At 45.7% G+C, this 21,937-nt stretch overlaps 1 protein-coding gene across 1 annotated transcript in view; it reads right to left on the reverse strand.

Annotated features, from left to right (window-relative positions):
• LOC126513228 (alpha-1,6-mannosylglycoprotein 6-beta-N-acetylglucosaminyltransferase A) overlaps positions 1-21,937 on the reverse strand; it is a 182,350-nt gene that overhangs the window by 13,881 nt on the left and 146,532 nt on the right. Inside the window, exons 6-10 of the mRNA XM_050161490.1 lie at positions 17,471-17,542; positions 14,811-14,972; positions 12,127-12,296; positions 7,619-7,753; positions 870-1,003 (exon numbers count right to left, since the gene is read on the reverse strand). Of these exons, the coding sequence (XP_050017447.1) occupies positions 870-1,003; positions 7,619-7,753; positions 12,127-12,296; positions 14,811-14,972; positions 17,471-17,542 (673 nt within the window). The remainder of the gene's footprint in view (positions 1-869; positions 1,004-7,618; positions 7,754-12,126; positions 12,297-14,810; positions 14,973-17,470; positions 17,543-21,937) is intronic.

Raw genomic sequence — 21,937 nt, forward strand, 5'->3', positions numbered from 1 at the left:
CCATAGCATGGCTTGAATTTTAAAACGGCTACTTTACCATTCCCAATTCTGTTCTTCCCAGACCTGATGCCCAGGGGTTATTTATTAGTCTAATGCGTTCGCTGAAACATTTAGAGATCGAGCAAGGGACCATCTCTGGGCAGTTATGTGTATATGTATGTATGCTGTCCATGTGGAGGCAAGGTTTCTGTGAGGTCTCTTCCTCAGTTGTTCTCCACGTTCCATACTGAGGCAATCTCTCTGATATGTCTACTCCAAAGCTCACTGACTTGGTTACTATAGGTAGCTGGCTTGCTCTGGGAACCCCGTCTCCACCCACTGAGGGCTGGGAGTCGAGGCATGACATCCCTCTTAGCTGGCATTTACAGATGTTCTGGAGGTCATAACTCTGGTCCTCAAGCTTATACGGCAAGGGCTTTACCCACGGAGCCATCACCCCAGCTCAGAGATTATTTTCCTTTGAAAGATCTCATGCTCAGATAATGAAGATTGAACTAGTGGGCCGCCATGGCAGGCCTCATTCCTCTTAAGAATTCAGCGGCCCCTTAGCAGCATGGGTCTGGTGCTGGGACATGCTCAGTGCCTGCTCATTCAGAGGTGCTCTGCAGGCTTCTCCCACGTGGCTTCTACGGGTCATTTGTATTGCACACTCCTCTCTAGGACATTTCTAAGGCTCTTCGCACAGTGCTCTGGTGTGACTTTAACGCCAATTACAGAAAAGAAGGATCCAATTATTCCCAAGAAAAAAGGCCAACTTTTTCAGCTAAGGGTCCTGCGAATCACAACCCCAGATGGACGGCTGCCTAGATAACCTTCATAGCTATTTTCAGTCGCTTCCTAAAAGACAGGGACCACATACAAATACTCACGAAACATGGTGTAAAACTGCTGTGGGTTCAGATTCCATTTTCCCCAGGGTGTCTTATGGCCTTTCGACTGGGCATAGCTTGCATGGTTGAACTCAGGTTCTGTCCCAAAGGAATCGAGCACCCGGAGCATGCACCTGCAAGGAAAGTGCTGTGTGTCAAACTATAACCATGATACTAGCTGCTACTGCTCGCTCAAGAGAGGAGAGCAAATGGACCAACACTTCAAAGTAAGACTGCCACCGGAAAGGAGTTTAGGCCTTATTTTCTCACTTGTTCTTGTTTTTGCAAAGAAGGCCTCAGCCACCCCAGCAGATAAAACTGGCTAACCACCGAGAGCGGCTCGAGTACCAGTGAAATAGACGTTCATGAATGCTGCAAGGGGCCTGCAGGTTTCACTGCGGTGCACTTAGCACCCAGGTAGGACTGGGCACACAGAAGGTACCTAATCAATGTGATGAAAAGAAACAAAGCATCATTATCTCTACAGTTCTTATTCTGCTCAGAACATAGGGCATGCTTCAGGGCTCTCAGCCTCTGTCAGACTTTACATCAATTAGCTAAATCAATTGGGTTTAGGTGATGCTAATAACACAGCTACAGGTATCTGTTTCATTCCAGACACAGCTACAGGTATCTGCTTCATACCGGAAAGGTACTCTTTACATCGGGAAGCTGACGATATTTGAAGGCAGGGTTCTAGGGGTTAACTAGGGATAGATGCAGGCCCATGACGCCAATAGTGGCTTTGAAAGAAGATGACCAGAGATCCAAGACAGAACTTTGTGCAGTGGGATACGGCCCTCACTGGACTGGATGGGGCCATGCCATTCCATCTTGGACATTTTAGCTTCCAACAATGAGAAATAAATTCCGTTTCACAATAAACAAGTCTGGCTCCAGTATTAAGTTGTAGTAACACAAAACAGACTTCAGTCTCATTTACGAGGCAGCGGTAGCTTTTGCATATCCAACTCTAATAGAATAGGACTTGATTGCTAGACCAGCAAAGAGCTGAGGCAGTACAATGGAGCCCCGTCGGTCTGCTCCGCTGAGCCAAACCCGCTCCACCAGCTACCTTAGTGAAGCTGTGAGCTAAGAATTGGTTTTTATAGTCTTTTGTGTACCTGTGTTTGCATATGAGCACATGTGCACAAGTGAGAACAAATGTGTGTGTGTGTGTGTGTGTGTGTGTGTGTGTGTGTGTGTGTGTAGGTCAGAGGTCATCTTTGGATTGCCATTACCCAGACACCGTCTACCTTGGCTTCTTTTGAGACAAGATCCCTTGCTGACCTGGAATTTGCCACATAGGCTAAGCTGTCCAGGGAGCAAGCCCTAGGGATCTCCCTGTGTCTAATCCCCCAGCAAAGGTACTGCAAGCGGGTACCGCCATACCCAGTTTTGTCACATGGGCTCTGGGGCTAGAACCCAGGTCCTGGAACACAACAGGACACTTGACTGACTGAGCTCTTTCCCCATATGGCTTCACAGTCTCAATTTTCAAAAACCACGACAGAGGAAAATTCCATGAAGTTTACATTCCTACAATGGAAAATCAAGTTCTATTGGAACCAGGCCACACTAGTGTTGATACCCTCTGTCTGCAACTTGGTGACCGTCTTCAAGCCATGATGACACAGTGGAGAAGCTGCAGCGGAAACTATACATGGTTGCAAACTATTCCCAAGCTGGCCTTTCAGACAAAGGAAGCATAGAGGATAACTGGGAGAAAGGAATTAGAGAACCGCCTTATCGATCCGGGCTGCGCTGACTTAACTGGTGATTTTCAAACCATGTAAATGCAGCTCGGGGCGCTGGTCAATGTTTGCTCTTGCCCTCTATCAGAACACTTCCGAGCAAGTTCCATTAGGCCAACACACACCAAACTGAATGAAAATTAAAGCCCACATTTAGGACAGATGGTGGCAACACTTTTAAGGACCCTTTCTTCCTTTTCTTATGACCAGGAAGCTATTCCAAATTTTCATAGACTTTCATACTGATGTAAGATTCTGAAAACAAAATAAAACCATAGAAGTCCAAAGATCAGATCACACACTCCAGGAAATACAACTGTCAGCTGAGGTTTCTAGACGAGACAAAGACAAAATGGAGGAAGGCCACAGCCACAGAGCACACTGTGAGCTAACCTGGGACAACGCCCTCACCTGGATTCTTAGGTGGCTTTCTTACAGCTACTCTCAGTACATTGACAGGTGTCTCTTTTGGGGATGTGGGTGTTCGTGTGTGTGCATGTATGTGTGTGTGTGTGTGTGTGTGTGTGTGCATGTTTACAAGTGTGCATGTACATGTGCATGCAAACATGGGGAGGCCAGAAGTCAAACTCTGGCGTCATTCCTCAGAAGCCACAGGCAGAGGCTGGAGGACTTCTTGTTCAAGGTCCTCCTTGGCTCCATCTTGGAACTACCTATTCCCGTGTTGTCAATATTTATGCCACTGCTTGGAATCCTTCTGTGTAACTGAAACATCAGGACCCTTCTAACGATTTGAACATGTATTTGCCCCAGTGCCCAAGGCAGCTGGCCTTCCCCTAACAGAGACCTCACAGAATGTCAAATGACATTAGAACACTGTTGTTGCCCGAGGCTACACTACAGGGAGAGAGAGATGCTCAGAAGCAAAGGGTCTACTTTCTAGCTGGGAGTCTGGTGTAAAAGCTGGCAGGCTGTGAACCATTTGTATCTCACATTCTTGCACATCTGCAACACACAGCAAAGGACTCCTATGGAGCAGAAGGGTAGTGAGCTCTGTAGACCACGTTAGAGTCCTCTAGAGTAGCAGTAGCATGTCAGCATATCAGGAGCAAGTGTTTAATTGAATTTCCTAGGCTCTTATGCAAATTAGAAAGAATTTATAAGTATTTTTCCAAGGTCAACAGACCTAACGGGCTTGTTGCTCTCTGGAAGGTCTGCTGATACCACACTATAGAATGCAGTTCCCCTTACCTGCCATCAAGTAATATGACCATAGTCTGACAGCTTCTTTTGTGTGCATGTGTGTATTGCACATGCGTGTGCATGTTCCTACATATGAGTACCTGTGTAGCTGTACACAGATGTATATGGGTTGTGTGTATACCTGTATGTGATGTGATGTGCTTATGTACCTAGCTCAGAGGTTCCTTGGTAGCTCTCCATCTTATTTTCTGAGACTGGTTCTCTACTGAGTTTAGAACTCACGGAGTTGGCTGGAGTATTTAGCCAAGAGCTCCAGGAGCCTCCTGTCTCCACTTCCCCATGCTGGGATTGCAAATGTGCACACTTATGCAGGCCTTTTCTGTAGATGCAGGGATCCAAACTCGGGTCCTCATGCTGCACGGCCAGCGTTTTGTCAGCTGAGCCATCACATTGGTATCGCTCTCTCCTTTTGACTTTTGGGATATGGTTTCACGTCACCTAGGCTGTCCTCAAACATCTAAGCACTCAAGGATGACCAAGCTTCTGATCCTCCTATCTCTATCTGCTGAGTGCTTGGATCACAAAGAGGCACTGCCATACCTGGTTTTTAGGATCCTGGGGACTAAACCCAAGGCTTCATTTACAATAGGCAAGTGGAATACACACGGAACTCTAACCCTAGACATAACTTTTCATATTTAAAGGGAAAGAAGTAGGCAAGAAAATTCTAGGAAGTCATGTGATGAATCTGTAGCTTTTCCATAAAACAAAGACCAAGGGCTAAAGCTCCACGAGGCCCCCTGCTGCTTCCTGCTAATTCAGACCTTTACTAAAGAAGGAAAACACTATGCACACCCACAAACCCCAGAGGTGGAGCATTTTCACACAGTAAGGATCAAATACCAATCAACAGTGACTAATTTAATAACGACATGGCCTTTCTTAATTGACCCAAACACCACCACTAAGAATATTTTTCCATCTAAAGAGCCCGTCTTAATAACAAGGATATGAGAGGGGAGGTCTGAATTACCCAGTTTTCTCTGCATGTTTTCCAGATATCTACCATTCATAAAAAGACAGAAAGGAACAACCCTGACTTTCTTCCCTTAAGGCTATCACAAAAAAAGTGTTTATAATATGGCTTATTAACCAAGAAGAAAAATAGTTATTTCTATACAACTAAAAAAAAAAGTCATGGCTTGTGATCTGTGAAGAAAAAAACCAAGCCAATAATAGACAAAATATGGTACCATAGACAGGGAGGAGTGCTGGAGCCGAGGAGATGAACGGTACAGTGTGTGCAGTGCCTGCTGCACACTTTGAAACCCAGTGCTGGGTAAATGAAGGCAAGTGGATCCCTCGGGCTCACTGACCAGCCAGCCAGCCTAGCCAAGAAGCCAGCTCCAGGTGATTGAAAGACTATCTCAAAAACAGGTGGAAAGAAAGCGAGAGAGAAGGCAGAGTCAGGGCATCACCATGTAACCACCAAAGGAGTAACATGCCAGCACTGATAAGCCACAGCTTCGTGGTGATACACAGACTAGTAGAAATGGGTTAATTTAAGACATAAGAGCTAGCTAGGCATATGCTAGAGCCATTGGCCAAGCAGTGTTATAATTAATATAGTTTCATGTGTGATTATTCGAGTCTGGGCAGCCAGGAATGAAAGAGCAGCCTCCGCCTACAACAGTGTTTGTGGAGAATGACATCAAAGGTTGTTCTCTGCCCTCCATATGCATGCACACCTATACACATGTATACATGAACCTGCACATGCATATACATATGATCAAAAGAAAAAACTAACAAAAGGACAAAGCATTATCCTGGTCCAAACTTTCCTAAAAGTAAAAAGAATGGTACTCTCTCTCTCTCGAGGAAATGAAAATAACACAGACTGTAAGAACAACATTCTCAACAGAGTCAATACAATCATCACAGTCAATCAACACAGTACAATCAACATCGTCAACATAGCAGCCATTCCAAATAATCAAAACAATGAAAAGTCAGTAGAGACAGTCAGCCAGCACAGTCAATAGTCAACACAGTCAACAAAGTTGCCACAGTCAACAGTCATTCAACATAACCAGCAGTCAGCACAGTCAACAATGTCAGCGTAGTCTATACAGTCAACAGTCCATACAGCACAGTCAATAGTCAACACAGTCAACAAAGTTGCCACCATCTCCACAGCACAGGCAGCAGTCATTCAACAATCATTCAAGAACAGCCAGCACAGCCAGCACGGTCAGCATAGTCAGCCACCATAGTCAACAGTTATTTAACACAGATAACACAGTCAACAGTCATTGAAGTCCATCAATATAGTCAACACAGTTACACAGTCATTCAACACAGTTAACATAGTCAACATAGAACACATGGACCCTTAATACAGTGTCTCCACCATCAGCCTCTTTGCTATAAATATTTCATCGCCCAAAGATAAAAATAAATCATTGCTGTTGGTGGTAATGTTTGAGAGAGAATATTATTGATAATGAACATTACTAGACCTTGAATTTTTGAGAAAATTCTTTGCATTTTTACTTCTCATTTTTGTCTGATTCATAAAGGACTTCCAGTCTGAAATGATCTTGGGGATTTAAAGTTAAAAATACTGAGTGTAACTAACAAGAAGATAAAGGCCTACATTGGGATATTTATGACTTGGATAAGTTAGAGTATGTGATGGTTCATCTTGATTGACAACTTGATTGAACTTTAAGAAATGCCAAGGAGACTAGACTTAAGCAAGCCTCTATGCGTGTCTGTGAGTGTATCTCCAAAGAAGATTAACTAAGGGAAAGTCTACCCTGAATGTGGGAGGCACCATCTTGTGGGCTGGGGCTTCTGGTGGAATACAGAAGAGAAATTTTGCAGGCAAGGCATTCTCTCTCTCTCTCTCTCTCTCTCTCTCTCTCTCTCTCTCTCTCTCTCCTTCCTGACTGCTATGATGTGAACTGCTCTGTCACACTGTCCACACCACAACAGACTAAAGCCTTTGAAACCATGAGCCAAAATAAAATATTTCTTCCTATAAGGTATTTTGCTCAGGTATTTGGTCAATGTGACAAAGTTAATATAGAAGACCATATCAAAAATGCTGGGATGTAGACTATATAGCATGAACGAAGCCGTGGGTTCCATTCTATCCCTAGCACTGATAAAATCTGTGCGCAGCTGCAGAAACCATAAGAAAGCCTGCCTCCTCAAGGTGGAAGAGGAGATCCAACTCTCAAAGGCTCTCCTCTGACCACCACATACATGCTGTGGCATGCACATACACAGATTCACACAAACACGAATGCATGTACACAAAAAACAAACAAATGAACAAGAAAAGTCACTATTGGACTAAATGCATGAGATTCTCCTACGTATACAAAGAGAGGAATGCTAGGTATTGGGGAGGATAAATGGGAAGCTGCTAGATATGTTTTGTTTTTCTTTTTTTTTCTTTTTTCTTCTTATTTTTTAAGTCAAGGTTTTACTCTGTAGCTTTGGTTGTCCCAGAACTCACTACATAGGCCAGGTTGGCCTTGAACTCACAGATATCTGCCTGCCTCTGCATCCTGAGTGCTGGAATTAAAGGAGTGCGCCACTATGCCTGACTGGGCACCTGTTTTCTATTCTTAGAACATCAATAGAAATGATGAGCAATCTCAGGGAGCGGTCAGTGGAAACAATCTGAATTTCATTAGGAATGAAAAGTATACTCCAGACAGTTCAAAAGATAATACTTAATCACCCTTTAAGAACAAACAAACAAGCAAAACCAGATACAATTCTTGTCAGGGGAAAAGGGTCTTAGCATGTAGCACTTACTGGTAATGAACCCAGGATGGTCCTAGAGTTTTCTTAAATTGAGCAAGTCCCACAATATCGATATAAATAAGCTCGACGATCCTGTCTCCTACAGTGGGGCAGCCAGAGCGGTTTCCAACAACCTTCTTCATAATCCTGGAGCGGGACAAATGGGCACAAAAAGAAAAGACATCAGACACTTGACAACTGATGGAGGAAGGTAATTGGTTAATTATAATAAACCAACTGCTTGGACTCATAGCTTAGAACATAGGTGGGTGGAATAAACAGAATAGGATGCTGGGCGGAAGAGGAAGTGAGGTCAGACTCTGCTCTGCTCCAGGAGAGACCGGACAACTTTGCTCTCTGGAGCAGAGACACCAGGATGGACGGAGGCTAGACTCTTCCCGGTAAGCGCACCTTGGGGTGCTTACACACATCATCAGAAATGGGCTAGTCCAGGTGCGAGAATTGGCCTGTAAGGGCTAGAGTTCATGGGCCAAGCAGTTCTTTAAATGAATACAGTTTGTGTGTTGTTATTTTGGGCCAAGCTGCTGGGGTGTTGGGGACGCAGCCCCGCCGCTTATATTACAACAGACAATCCTAACCCAGGCAAATGTGACAGGATCACACACACCTCAAGTCCCTACAGAGATAAGGGGTCGGTGCTCCACGCCTGTCTCAACTCTCCAGCGTCCTCATTCTGACAGAGGGAAATTAGATGCTGGTATACAAACACAACCTGTGAGGTTAGCAACCTGTGTGACCTGTCTCTTCTGTGGAGCAGACATGGGCGTTACCATGAGATAGCTAACCTGATTCATCTCTCGGAATCTCTCCTCCTATTGTCCTCTAGGATGGGGAGAGGGGATTGAATAGTGATGTGCAGATACTTCCCCCAAATTCAAACAGTCTCTCTTAGAAAGGGACTCTTTAAGACTCAGGAAATACAACTTACAAGGTCCAGGAAGTAAATGAGACTCATGAATCCCAGGAAGCTCCTGGACCAGGATTCACAGGACCCACCCGAGGCTATATAAGCAGTAGCAATGGCTTAGGAGAAAAGATTCTGTAGTCAGTATATCTGCCTGCACAGCATGCAGGGAGCTTGAGGAATGCAGCTTAATGAGCTGCAACCCATGCTCCCCATGCCGGGGTGGGCTTTTTGGTGATGCAGCTGCCTTTGAGTCACCAAGTTCCTCCTAAGTAACCCCTCATCCACAATCCTGTTAAGTAACCCTGATAAATTCATGGGCTCACTAAGCTGGTGTTGGGTGGAATAATTTCTTTGGTCTTTTGTTGGGGCCCGATGAATATGTCCCCAGAAAAAGTCACACAACAAACACAAACGCTATGACACTCTCTCACTTTCGTTTGTACTCCCTAAACACCTTGACTCCCAGTCCTCAGCTTAAGTAGCTCCCCATGCACTTTTGCATTGTCGTGAGTGACTCATGGTAGACCATGCAGCTTAGACATTCTCATGATCTAGTCTTCCAGCCACTGACCCACCCTCTCTACCCTGACATCCAAACTGCCCTTGTGCTAACAGAAGACAACACGCGTGCTGTTCTGTGAACCTGACTAGTCAGAATAAGTCCAAGGTGTAGGCGCCATGTACCCAGACACCAGGCACCACCTTTGACCCTTTTCCCTGCTCACATCCCACAGCCACACTTGACCATTTACAAAAGTCCCACTTTTGAATGACAGGGGACACAAGCTGCTCCACAGTTCCTTACACTTCCTGCTTCAGGCCCCTTCTGCCCCTTCTGGGCTTCCAAAAAAAAAAAAAAAAAAAAAAAAGAGTTAAGCTCTATTGAACTGATTTCTTCTGAAGAACTGGAAAACTTTCTATGAAAGGTTGGATAATAAACACTTTTCATACTCAACTCGGCCTCTGTGGGGTGGAAGCAGCCATGAGTTAAGTAATAGTGGGTGTGACTGCAACCAGACACTGTTGGCAGAGCCAGGCCGAAGGCTGGCTTTGGGCCGCTGAGAACAGATTATACCCGGGGGCCTCGGCTACTGGTTCTCAACCTCGTCTGAACAGTAGACCTCCCTACAGTGTAACACAGAATATTTAGACCATGACATTTCCAAATCTTGTAACTTAATGACCCTGGGAATGTTCTGTTCCAGGATTTAAGGAGATCCCCAAATCTCTTGGAAAGTGAAATAAAAAAAAATTCCCCAAGCAATCCTGATGAGCGGCAAAGAACTGGGGATCATTTCTCTGTGTTGCTTCTGTAATGTTCATTTTCAATAACGCACATCTAGGGGCTGTGGATGTTGTTCAGCGGGCAGAGCTCTTGCCTAGAACTCCTGAAGTATATACTGGGTGTGGTGGCGCATTCCTGTCAAACTGTCCAGGAGGCAGGGGCAGGAGGGTCAGAAGTTCAAGATCATCCTCGATGGCAAGTTTGAGGCAAGTCTGGGTTACTTGTCTCAATGGCCCCTTCCTCCATAAATATTGTACATATGGCCCTCATCCCAATATTCACAAAGATTAATATTGACTTGTCCTTGACCATCAAACGAGTCTGCAATAATCACACCCAACATCTTTCCTAAGCTCCATCCTCATGCCTGATTGCTCAGTCCTCCATGTGCTCATCCGCCTACTGGTCACTCACGTCCACGTTCCTTCTCTCATCCCTTCAGTAGCCAGAGTACACCGGGCACAGTGTGTGAGAGGAAGGAACACAGTGGTGAGATTCCATTTTCAGCATCATCTGTTCGTACAGCCTAGCACCCACACCTTGATTAGCATTAATAGAGTTGTAATTAGTAAGATTATTATTTAATGCATCAGTTGTGATTGTCCAAAGATTGACAGCTGAGGAACAACATGCCGGTCACCTTTCAGACCCCATTTTGAATCCCAGCCCTCAGAAGGCAAGCAGGAAGGCAACGGGAGGCAGTCTGGTAAAGAAAGAGAACCACTTGAGGTACAAAGGGCAACTCTGTACTCAGAGTTCATCCAACTCTGAAGGAGAAAGGGAGGGCTGTTGCAAAAAGCCTGCAGAAGTCCGTTCCAGGGTCAGATCCAGGTACCTACATGCTACCCCTCAAACCTCAGGAGGCTCAGGCTCAGGTTCCTCAGCTCTAAAACACAAACGGCAAAGCATCTACTCCCAGGTGCTGAGGTTTAAATACAATACAACATATGGGAAGCCGAGATGCTTCCTCAGTAATGCTCCTGCTTCCATACAATACAATATACAGCTGCCAAGATGCTTCCTGGGCAAAAGCTCCTGCTTCTTCCTGTCACTGGAACCCACAGTGGAAGGCGAGAACTGACTTTCTGAGAGCTGTCCTCTGACCTCCACATACACAGAGGCACACGTGCCCACATGCTCACACATACAGTCATAAACAACACTAAACTTAAAACCACGAGGTGCTTAGTATGAACACACAATAAGTGGCTCACTATAGATCTAATAGCTACCATTAGTGCTGGGGTGGGGCCGAGCTGGTATAAAACCTGCCTGTCATGCATAAAGCCTTGGGATCCACTCCCTCCGCCATATAAACCAAACAGAGGTGCACAGCCCTGGGGAGGTGAAGGCAGAGATCAGAAGTTCAAGGTCATCTTCAATTATATATATTGAGTTTGAGGCCAGCCTAGGCTACACAGACCTAATCTCGACATAAAAATAGCCCCAACCAACACTACTGCTATCATAATTCCTGGTATTTCTACTGTACGCAAACCTTTATCGTGGAGCCTGGCATCTGGAAAGCAAGGCGAGGACTGCTAAGATTATCTTCAGACAGGATTACTGCCAACAACCTTGGTGTGTCAATAATGCAGTAGAAACAGGGTAGAACGTGCATTGCTCTCTACCATCTCTGGTGGCCTCGCAAGGGCTGGTACAGCAACATGACAACTTGCATGCTGGGTCAGAGAAGTCTCGGCTGGCAGTTTTCTGGGGGCTGTGGGGACCCTAGTTTTTCTGTTCGGCCAGCTGTATCAACTGAAAAGGCGCTGAGATGGGGGTGAGAACTGAGTGCAAACCTCAGTGGGATGGAAGACTCAGGGAAGAGCAGACTGAGCTGAAAGTTAGCTAACCGAGAAAGGATTGAATTCGGGCTTTCGGGAAATCCATTTTACTCATATTAAATTATAAACAGGAACTGGCCCTGTGTTGAGTTTTAGAAAGCTTGATGTTGAGCAGGGAGTAGTAGCATGGATGTTGGCAAGAGGCAGGGAATTAGGCAAGCCAATAGAGTCTTGCGCTGCAGATGTTGGAAACACCTGGAATAGCAAAGAATAAACGCCTTCGCTTGAGTTTCCCTGGCGTTCATTTATGAAGCCCCGGAGCCAGCAGCCAATGAAAACATATTATCCTTCTCATAGTGTATATATTAAGCTCCTGAAAATAATCTTCTTATCACCCGTTTAGCGAATTATCACTCTCATTTTCCCCCCATGAGAACTCGCACCCTAATAGAGGAGCTTTACAAGTTTACTGTTTCGTTTTTGTACTCTGATTTTCAAATTGAAAAAGTAATTTCCTTACTCCTTGAGCTCAGCCAGTGAAGCTGAGATCCGGATGTCATGGCCCAGTAGGTAGAGAGACGTAATTAAATCACTCCATTGAACTAGTTCACCGAGAGGGCCACCGCTGAATGCCGTCTCTGCAATCTTGAAGCCAGATTCCTTGGTCAGGAGCCCCAGGTGCACAAGAATCTGGGAAACAAAAGAGGAAATGCATAAGGACTTCCGGAGCCACCTTCAAAATCCGTGCACACCATAAAGCAGTCAGCCAGATAAAGGAACCACTGAAGTCTGAGCAAGGGGTATGCCATTTCTCTACAAGGTATAAATAAAATAAGCAAGGAAATAATGTTTCCCCGTTTCAGACAAATGTTAAAACCAGGAACTGCCCTTGGTTGCGCCATGACTGTGAGCTACAGATAACCCTGATTTTTAAAAATAGAACATATGGTTGGGTCAGGCAGCAAAGAATCTGATGAACAAACACAGGACCCCAGTTCGAATCCCTAGAGCCCAGATACAAAAGCTGGGCGTGGTGGTGCACGCTTGTAAAGCCACTGCAGAGGAGATGGAACAGACTAGACAGTACCGCAACTTCCTGTGTTTGCCTCTCCTGTGTCTGGGTTACAAGCATGTACCACTACACCTGGCGTTTTAAGTGGGATCTGGGCAGCGAACTCAGGTTATATGCCTGTGTGGCCCGCTCTTTATCAACTGGGCTCTCCCAGCCCAGCAAGCCTGTTGCTTAAACATCCTCTAATTATGATTCATGAGGCTTGTTTGGTTTTTAAACATAAAACCATGGAAATAAGCATATTTGATGTGTTTCAGTGAACTTTGGTCTCTACCCATCCAGCTGACCCAGTCTGGCCATGGGAGCCTGCTGTAGCTGGTATCTCCACTCTCTGGCCAGAATCGTAGGCACTTTTGGTAGCTTTTCTATTCTGGGGTATGAGAAGATGTTCTAAGCTCATCAAGTGCAATTTCTGTCTCCGACCTTAATGAGCCATTTTCCCAAGAACCATTTATCCTACCTAGTGGAAACAGCATTTAGAGATCAAAGGCTAGTTCTCAGAGGACTCTACTTAATTGCTATTTGGAGCCTTCTCCACTGGCTCTAGCGAGGAACTTCACTTTTCCTCGAAGATAACATAAACTACGGGTTCTTCCTGGCAGAGCCACTCCAAACCCAAGGCTGGAGATAATACCCCCGGGTACCATCTCCCATCTGTCACCAGCTCTTGCTGTCTCCGGCAGTGAAACTTCCACTCCATGAAGGCAGGCACCTAGTAAGTCATTTTCTACACCGTAATGTTCACAATGGCTCCAGAATAAGATTATCAATACCTCGGCATATGACAAGATACAAGTGTTAAATTGTCCTCGAAGCTCACTGTGCTCACTTTACCGTGTTCTACAGAAGTAGTGATCAGCCCTGCACTGTGGGCTTCCCCAAAACTGGAAATACACAGTCAATCCAGGTGTTTCATTTTCCTTAGGATTTTCAGGAATGAGGGTTTTTTTTTTCTGTTTTTAAAATTTAAAATAGATTTTCCCCCAAACAATATATTCTGATTAAGGTTTCCCCTTTCCTAACTCCCCTCAGATCCTCTCTACTTCCCCACCCATCCAAGTCCATGCCTTTTCTTTCTTTCTCTCATTAAAATATAAACGTGCATTGAAAAAATATAATAATACAAAAGATAATTCAGAATAGCAAACAAACAGAAAAATGAGGGAGGGGTATGGCTCTTTTAAACTAATTTTTTTATTATGTAAATGGTTGCGGTGTTAAGTCACCAAGCATGAAGTGCTGAGAGAAATTTGGTTTCCACGCCAGCTACACCCACTCCATCCTATCCCCCTCCCTTCTCTGACTGCTCAATTATTTTCTTACTGTGGAAAAAATATGTATAGCATCACATAGTGGCCACCATTTTAATGCACATGGTTCAAAAGCAGTGTTCTCCCCTGGGTATCTCATTTCTGAAACTGTAAGAGTTCCAAAACTTAAGTTTAATTCATAGTGGATAAGACCTTTCCTATGTCATGTGTGTGGGGGTGGAGGAGTGCCTGTGGGAGCGTGTGATGACGATGGCTACATACCAATGTATTCCTTTTGAACCAACCATGTGCATTAAAATGTTTACACATGTTAGGCTATGCTAGAAACATTTTTCTATAGTAAGAAAAAGAATTAAATGGTGAAAAAAAGGAAGAGAGGGAGGGAAGGAAGGAGAGGAGAGGATGTAGCAGGTATGGAAACCATTGCCCACCCTACTTTCTGCCTGTGGCTATCACCTCTTAGTCACCATCCACCTTGTTGTGTGTGTGCGTGTGTGTGTGTGTGTGTGTACGTGTGTGTGTGTGAAGAAGTGGATGTAGCAGGTATGGAAACCATTGCCCATCTCAACTTTCTGCCCGTGGCTACCACCTCTCAGTCACCATCTATCTTGTTTTGTGTGTATGTGTGTGTGTGTGCGTGTGTGTCTGGAGATGTGTCCATCTGTGCACACATTCACAGAACACAGAGGAAGACATCGAGCGTGAGAAAAGAAAACCTCAGACTGGGGCGAGGAGACGCCGAGCTCATCTCCTCTGATGGAATGTCACTTGACACATGACATCGCTCTTCATCTTGTTTCCAAGCAAAGTCAAATTTTAGGAGGAAGCTGCCATATAAAGGAACCGAATTAAGAAACTCACTTTCTTCCGTTTTCTCTTTTCCAGGTTTTGTTTCTCTGCCAGGGACTTGATAGCTTGGATCCACGCATCAGCCATTCTCCGGATGCGGAGTCTCATCCACCGGAACTCCTCGTGCTCTTTCATCACGCTGTAGAGAATGTTGAAATCCGTACGGATTTCCGCCTAGGGAAAAGAGAAAGGAACGGAATAGAATGAACGGAAGGGTAAATCAAATGCTAGGATGGACAGTGATTTTCATGATAGGGCATTTAAAACCCGAGAGCCAATTACATCCAGGATTTCAGAAATCAACCTTGACTCTCTGCATGGCCCTTGCTTAAGAGTCCCGAGGGAGAGAGCCAATGACGTGGCTCGGCAGGAAAAGGCTCTTGCCAAACAGCCTGGCAATCTGAGTTCAATCCCCAGGACCCTCCTGTGGAAGAGACAGAGAACTGACTCACAGGTTGTCCTCTGGCCTCCAATGCTCACTGTGGCACACACACGCCCATACACATGCATGCACACATAAAATAAATGTGATTAAAAGATTTTAAGAAGGAGGACTGCAAATTGAAACAAAACTCCCCCCAGTGCAGATTTTGTTACAAGGGACATCACTGAAAACATCAGAGATTGAGAAAGTAGGCATGGTCACCGTGAAGCCTGCGCGCCGCTGGAATGTAGTTTTCACAATGGATCTACCCGATGTACCTTCAAATTCCCTATGCCAAGACTTATCTGTGTCCTGGAGGCTCCTTCTAGGCAGCTGACCACCAGGAAAAACTATCAGCTCCAACAGGCCAGCCAACACTGTGCGGGTTCCCAGAGAGCCTCTCCTCCCAGGGTAAGATGGGGAAAAAATGATCATTTTCTAGTTTTGTCCTGGGCCAAACCAACAAAACTGGATTTTTCTAAGGAATTTTAAAAGCTAGGGATCGGGTTTGTTTCTACCATGGCTGAGTACAGTTTAAGATTCAGAGCAGAATAATTTAAGGTCCAGGAAGACTATTTTTCCTGCTCCTCTGGATACTGTAGCTGGATGCTGCCTCTGATTAGAAGATGAGAGAAACGTGGTATCTGTCAAGCAAACAAAATCCATCTCTTAGCCGTCTTCATGGCTCATTCTTAGCGTTTGTCTCCCTCCTTGACCAACAGTCTCCCATGGTCTACACTTGAGTTCACAAACCCTGGCCACAGAGCGGTCCTCCTAGCTGCCTGTGTGTGTACAGGCCGTTTTAGGGGAACACTCCCACACCCTTCATGACATATTAATTACCCATGGCTGCTCTCTGCGTTAGGACTACGGAACTGAGCAGGCGTGAGATTAAAGCTCCGACAAAGACAAAAACACTATCTGGCGTTTTACGTTTTTCTTGTTTACTATGTTTTTATTTATTTAGAATGTGTGTGCATGTGTGAGCCTGTGAGCACACGCGTGAACACCCACGCTCAAGTGTGTGTGACGCTCAAGTGTGTGTGTATAAGTCAGAAGCCAACCTGCAACAATTGGTTTTCTCTCTGTATCATGTGGGTCCTAGGGAATGAAACTCAAGTCTTCAGACTTGGCAGTAGGCGCCTTTGCTTGCTGAGACATCTATTGAGCTGGTGAGCTCTATTATGTTAGTACGTAATGGGGTGTCAGGTAGCCTAAGCTGGTCTTGAACTCTCTATGCAGCCAAGGATAATCATGGTTTCTAATTCTCCTGCCTCTACCTCCCGGGTGCTAGGATGACAGGCACGCACACCAAGTCCACTTTACCATGTTGCAGACTGAACCCAAGGGCTTCTTGCACGCTAGGTGAGCATTCCACCAACCGAGACACATCCTAATCCCCCACCTTGACCTTTCCCAGAAAGTGTTTGTTTTGGGCTAGAGAGAAGACCCAGTGGTTAAGGGCGCTGACTGCTCTTACAGAACAGTGGGGTTCAGTTCACAGCACCCATGCCGAGCAGCTCACTACCATCTGTAACTCTAGTCCCAGGGGTCTGATGCCCTCGTCTTGCCTCTATGGACTCCTGCATGTACACTGTGCACAAAATCTCATGCAGACATACAAATAAAACAGACACAACAAAGAAAAACAATGAAAGATAACAAAGATTTTTTGAATGATTTGCTGATCTACGTCTAAAGAAAATGCAAAAATGCCCATGCTTTCAAGATAGCATTCAAAGGTCTCTGGAGTCCCTTCCTCTTTCTAATTGTGTCTTCAACCCAGCTTACCCAAACCTCTGACCTTGCCTGCCCAGCCTTGTAGTATGATACCAAAGACAGACTTCCCCTGGAGACACGCCTTTCTCCCCACACCTCACAGAGCACTGCCTGTCCTTCCAAATGCAGCCCATCAGCTTCTCTTTGGACTCCCCTGACCTCCACACTTGAGACTGTCCTTCCTCATTAATATTCCTCAGCAGGCATTAGAGCCTGGCGACAAGCCTGGTCGTTATTTACAGCCAGTCCCCTCATTAGATCACCCAAGGCCTCCACATCTGGCACGAGAGCTCATCCCTCTCTGTGGCCCATCATTTCGGGAACTTCAGAGAATTGTTCAATAAATAAATCTACGCTAACTGGTCAATGATTGGGCCAGCTAGACTTGGGATTTCAGCTGGCACTTCCAAAGGACGTAGCATAGGACCCAAACGCCCAAGGGGAGGAAGAGTGCTCCATAGCCATTTACCAATGAGTTATGATCGGCTTCTTCATAGGGATTTTTCGCTCTCCAAGGTAAACGGGGACACCAATTTTCAACCTGAAAGAGATAAATCAGAAACGTTGAATACACTGGTTCATCCTTCCACTCACACACAAAGTGCTAAGAACTCTGCCCAGCTCACAACAAACACAGCGGGGGGGGGGGGGGGGAACTAATTAACCAGATATCAACCAAACTCCTGTGACTTCAGTGAGCTGCCCAGATGCAGGTGCCCCTCAGTGGGGCAGCATCCTCCCACCAAGGTCATAAGAAGTGCTTGACCACATCTTACACCTGTCCCTAATTACAGAGAGTGAGGCCTTCAGCTAATCCCCCACATCCAGAAGAGGGGACGAGTGTTCTCCGAACACTTCTACAGGAGAAAGGCTGTGTGAAGGAACCACTGCGATACCTCAGTAAACGGGCAGGGGTGATTTTTGATCTGTTCAGGCACATCTAAAGAGAACAGATGGCCTTCAGGCCAAAAAATTAAATCTCTGATTTGAGGATCAGGAACGCAAGCCAAGGTTTAATGCTAACTAGCCAAGGCTTGTTTTCTGGGTGTATGCTTGACACTATCTCAATAAATAACCTAGGACTGGTGGCTCGCACCTGTCCTGCCAGTGCCCAAGAGGTGGAGGCAGGAGGATCAGACATTCTAGGTCTTCCGTGGCTGGATAATGAGTTCTAGGGCAGCCTGAGCTACACAAGACCCTGTCTCAAACTCCAGTTAAACAGGAATGGGTTAGATATCAATGCAGTGATCTCATGAGAGCCCTTCCACAAAATGACCTGTCCACACGCCTGCTGTGTCCAACCTTCTGATGCTGAGGTAACTACAAAGCTCACTCGGGAAAAGCTCACTACAGAATTACAACACACACACACACACACATCTCATAATGCTTTAAGCAAGCCTTTAATTTTGTGTGAGGCTGCACTCATTCATATCTATCTTGGGTGTATGTGGCTTTTAGGCTCAGGATGAACACACCTGACAGTCATTGGGGGAAGGGAGAAAGAAAAGTGGAAACTTGAGGGATTGGTAAAACTTCCCTCAAGAAAAGTTACCAAAGAGATTAGAGAAATTAATAATTTTATTATGATTATCATTCAGAACGGGCTGGAGAGATTCTAGGAAGGAGCTCAGAAGTTAAGATGCGGATCTGCACTTGCAAAGGACCTAAGTTCAGTTCCCAGCATCCACATGGAGCAGCTCACAACTCTCCATTACCTCCTGCCCTCAACCCCTACCCCTGCTTCAGGGGATATGGCGCCCTCTTCCGGCTTCTAAAGGAACTGAACTCACACACACATATTGCCCCTCCTCATATATGCATAATTAAAATAAAAATTCTAGGAAAGGAAAACCAATATAAATACATTGAGTGATAGTAACATTTAGCCTATTTAGCAAACATAGCAATGACATTTCAGAGATAACATGGAATTCATCTCTTTACTAATAAAGGTGGCTCAAGAACTGGCACTGGAAATCAGTGTTATTCAGTCAGGGAGACCTATAAGATTTTACAAAAGGGCATCCATTAAGGGTCACTGAGACAGGGAACCACAGCCTTGTTCGTGGGTTGGCAGAGCAGTCAAACAAGATAATCTATCTTCTTGGTGTGGGTGGGTTTTCAAAGAAACATGACAGTTTCAGTAAAATCTAGAACTGACTCATAATGCAAGGTGATATTTACTATGACCAAAAATAATTGGCCATATTTGCATAAAGCCGTCTGCTATGGAAAAGATCCGAAAGCAGATGAGCCGAGGGCAGTGAGGCTTACGGGGGTAGGGAAAGCGTGATGTTCTCTCTTCTTCCTGTGATGCTTAGGAGTGGCTGCAGTCACTCATGAACTCTCCCATGTGGAAAGCCGAGCGCTTTCACTCCTAAGAGAGGATACTAACCCGCCTTGGAGGTCCATGATCTAAATCACTGTGGGCCTTTCAATGGTATGACCATGAAAAGCAACGGAACCAGCTCCACACCCCAGGAAAAACGCGCAGAAAAGCAGCTCAGCAAAGCATGACTCCTCTGCTGGTCCCAGAAATGTCACAGGCAACTGTGCTGGCTGTTCTTAGGCCAGACCGAGTCATGTGGCACCAACTAAGTCTTAGTAAGTGGACTCAGTATAACATCCCAATACAGCATATTTATAATACGAAGGCTCCAGATGGGAGACCCTCAACCAGACACACATTAGGCATGGATGTCAGGAATCCTCAGAAATAAATACACAACCAAGTTCATTTTTTAAAAATATATTTATCTTCATCCACCTGGATAGATTTCCTTTGTGTGTGTGACATGTTTCTGTTCCCATGAGGACAGAAGATGATGTTGAATGTCTTCCGCCATCACTCTCCATCTTAATTTTAATCTCTCCTCTCTCTCTCTCTCTCTCTCTCTCTCTCTCTCTCTCTCTCTCTCTCTCTCTCTCTCTCTCCAGTCTGTTCAGCACACCGGTAAACAGCAAGCTCGAGGGACCCAGCTGTCTCTGCCTGCCCTGCTCTGGGGTTACAGGTGCAGCCCTGTGTCTATCCTGCTTACGTAGCTGCTGGAGATACTAACTCAGGTCCTCACGTGGGAGCAGCAGGCACTCTACGGATCCAGCCTCTCCCCAGCGCTGAAGAAATAAAGTCTGTACAGGAACCTGTCAGGATAAAAACATCTCCCCTCGAAGAAGATGAAGGGGAAAGGTGAAGCAAGACTGTGAATAAAGCAAGCTAGCTAAGAGGCGACACCATCCCATGACCAGACACTGATAAAGTCCTCCCTTCAGATCCCTCCACCCCGTGAGGAGCCTTCGGCGACTTAGTGATGAAAACAGTCATTCCAAGGTGATCTGAAATATGACTTCACTAGAGAACTCAAGACTGTAATTCCTTGTTTGAGCCGATCATTTTCTTAGTTCTTCTTTCTCTATATCACTAGCTACCCTTTTGCTGCCTCCAAGGACACCTCTGCAAATATGGAAAATAGAGTGGTCCAGCCGAGCTCTTAGGCAGCTGTTTCAGCCATGCGTGTCATCGGAAGGATGGGCAAACAGATACAGACCTTAACCCACAAAGGGAGGGTGGGCTAAGGGTGCTCTTCACCACAGGGATAGGCTAACTAGTTGATGAAATAATTAAATTATATGTAAGCCAATTACCCTGTGGGGAGAAGAGGAAAAACAAAACATTTCTCTTTTTCTCTGTGGAACCTCAGAGGATTACCAGAACTGGAGGAGGGCCAGCACTGGTGATAACTCAAGTAATGAAACAAACTGCCTTCCACAGGGCAACATTTTCCTAAATAAAAGCCCTGTAATGAGCATGCGGGGAAAACCGCGCTTGCAGCTAACAATTTGACCTCCTGATATGTGACTGCATTTTCTGTCTGATGTGTCCAGTGTCATTTAATGAGCTTGGCCCATTACTATCACAGCCTATCAATAAAGTCGACCCCAGGAGGAGCCCACTGCCTGACTCATAGGAACTGCCCTGATTCAAATTGTTCCGGAACTCTCGGGCTGGCTCACAGTGTCTCTGGGCCCTACCACCGCCTCCAGACCCTTCCATCATGGCTGCCTCGGCTACACTTCTCTAGCTGTGGCCCTTGGCTAAAGGCTTGCCCGCAGTGCAGAGGCACCCTGCCCCTCACATCCCATTACCTCTCCCCAATCTTAGAGCACACAGCCTTCTCAGGAGCAACAGCTAACTCATCAAGGGCAGCCTATCGTCCACCCAGTGAACAACGGGAGACTGGATTGGGGAGGTAGCCCAGTGACTAAAATGCTTGACACTCAAAGGGGAGGACCTGGGTTTGATCCCTAGCACTCATGCTTGGAAACCTGGTGTGTAGGTATGTTCCTGTAACTCAAGTGCCGGGAAGACATAGACCGGAGAACCGTGCCCAAACAGTCTAGCTCAGTGGTTTTCAACCTTCCTAATGCTTTGACCCTTTAGTACAGCTCCTCATGTTGTGGTAACCCCCCAACCATAAAATTTTGTTGCTACTTCCTACCTGCAATGTTGCTACTGTTATGAATCGTAATGTAAATATTTGACATGCGAGTCCTGTGAAAGAAGCATGTGACCCCCCCCCCCAAGAGAGGTCAGGACCCACAGGTTGAGAACCACTGCTCTAGTGGAATCAGCACGTTCCAGGATCACTGAGAGATGATCTCAAAAAATAATGCGAGAGCAACGCCGGAAGACATCCAACACAACACACAACAAACATGCACACCTGCAAAAAGGTACACACACGCAAAATAGAAAACCATCTGAATTCACGGTAGTACACCCAGCGATCGATAAGGCGGCAGCACTACTCTCTAATCTTGTTCGATTTGCAGGCAAAACACTTTAGACACAAGATAATCTTTTTAGCTAGTGCCACGGGCCGCAGAATGAAGACGCCGCAGAGTGAGACACGGAAGACCTGCTGGGCCTGAACTT

This window comes from Alexandromys fortis, unplaced genomic scaffold, assembly GCF_014885135.2.
Source record: "Alexandromys fortis isolate MF-2015 unplaced genomic scaffold, M_Fortis_MF-2015_v1.1 scaffold_109, whole genome shotgun sequence".
Taxonomy (NCBI): domain Eukaryota; kingdom Metazoa; phylum Chordata; class Mammalia; order Rodentia; family Cricetidae; genus Alexandromys; species Alexandromys fortis.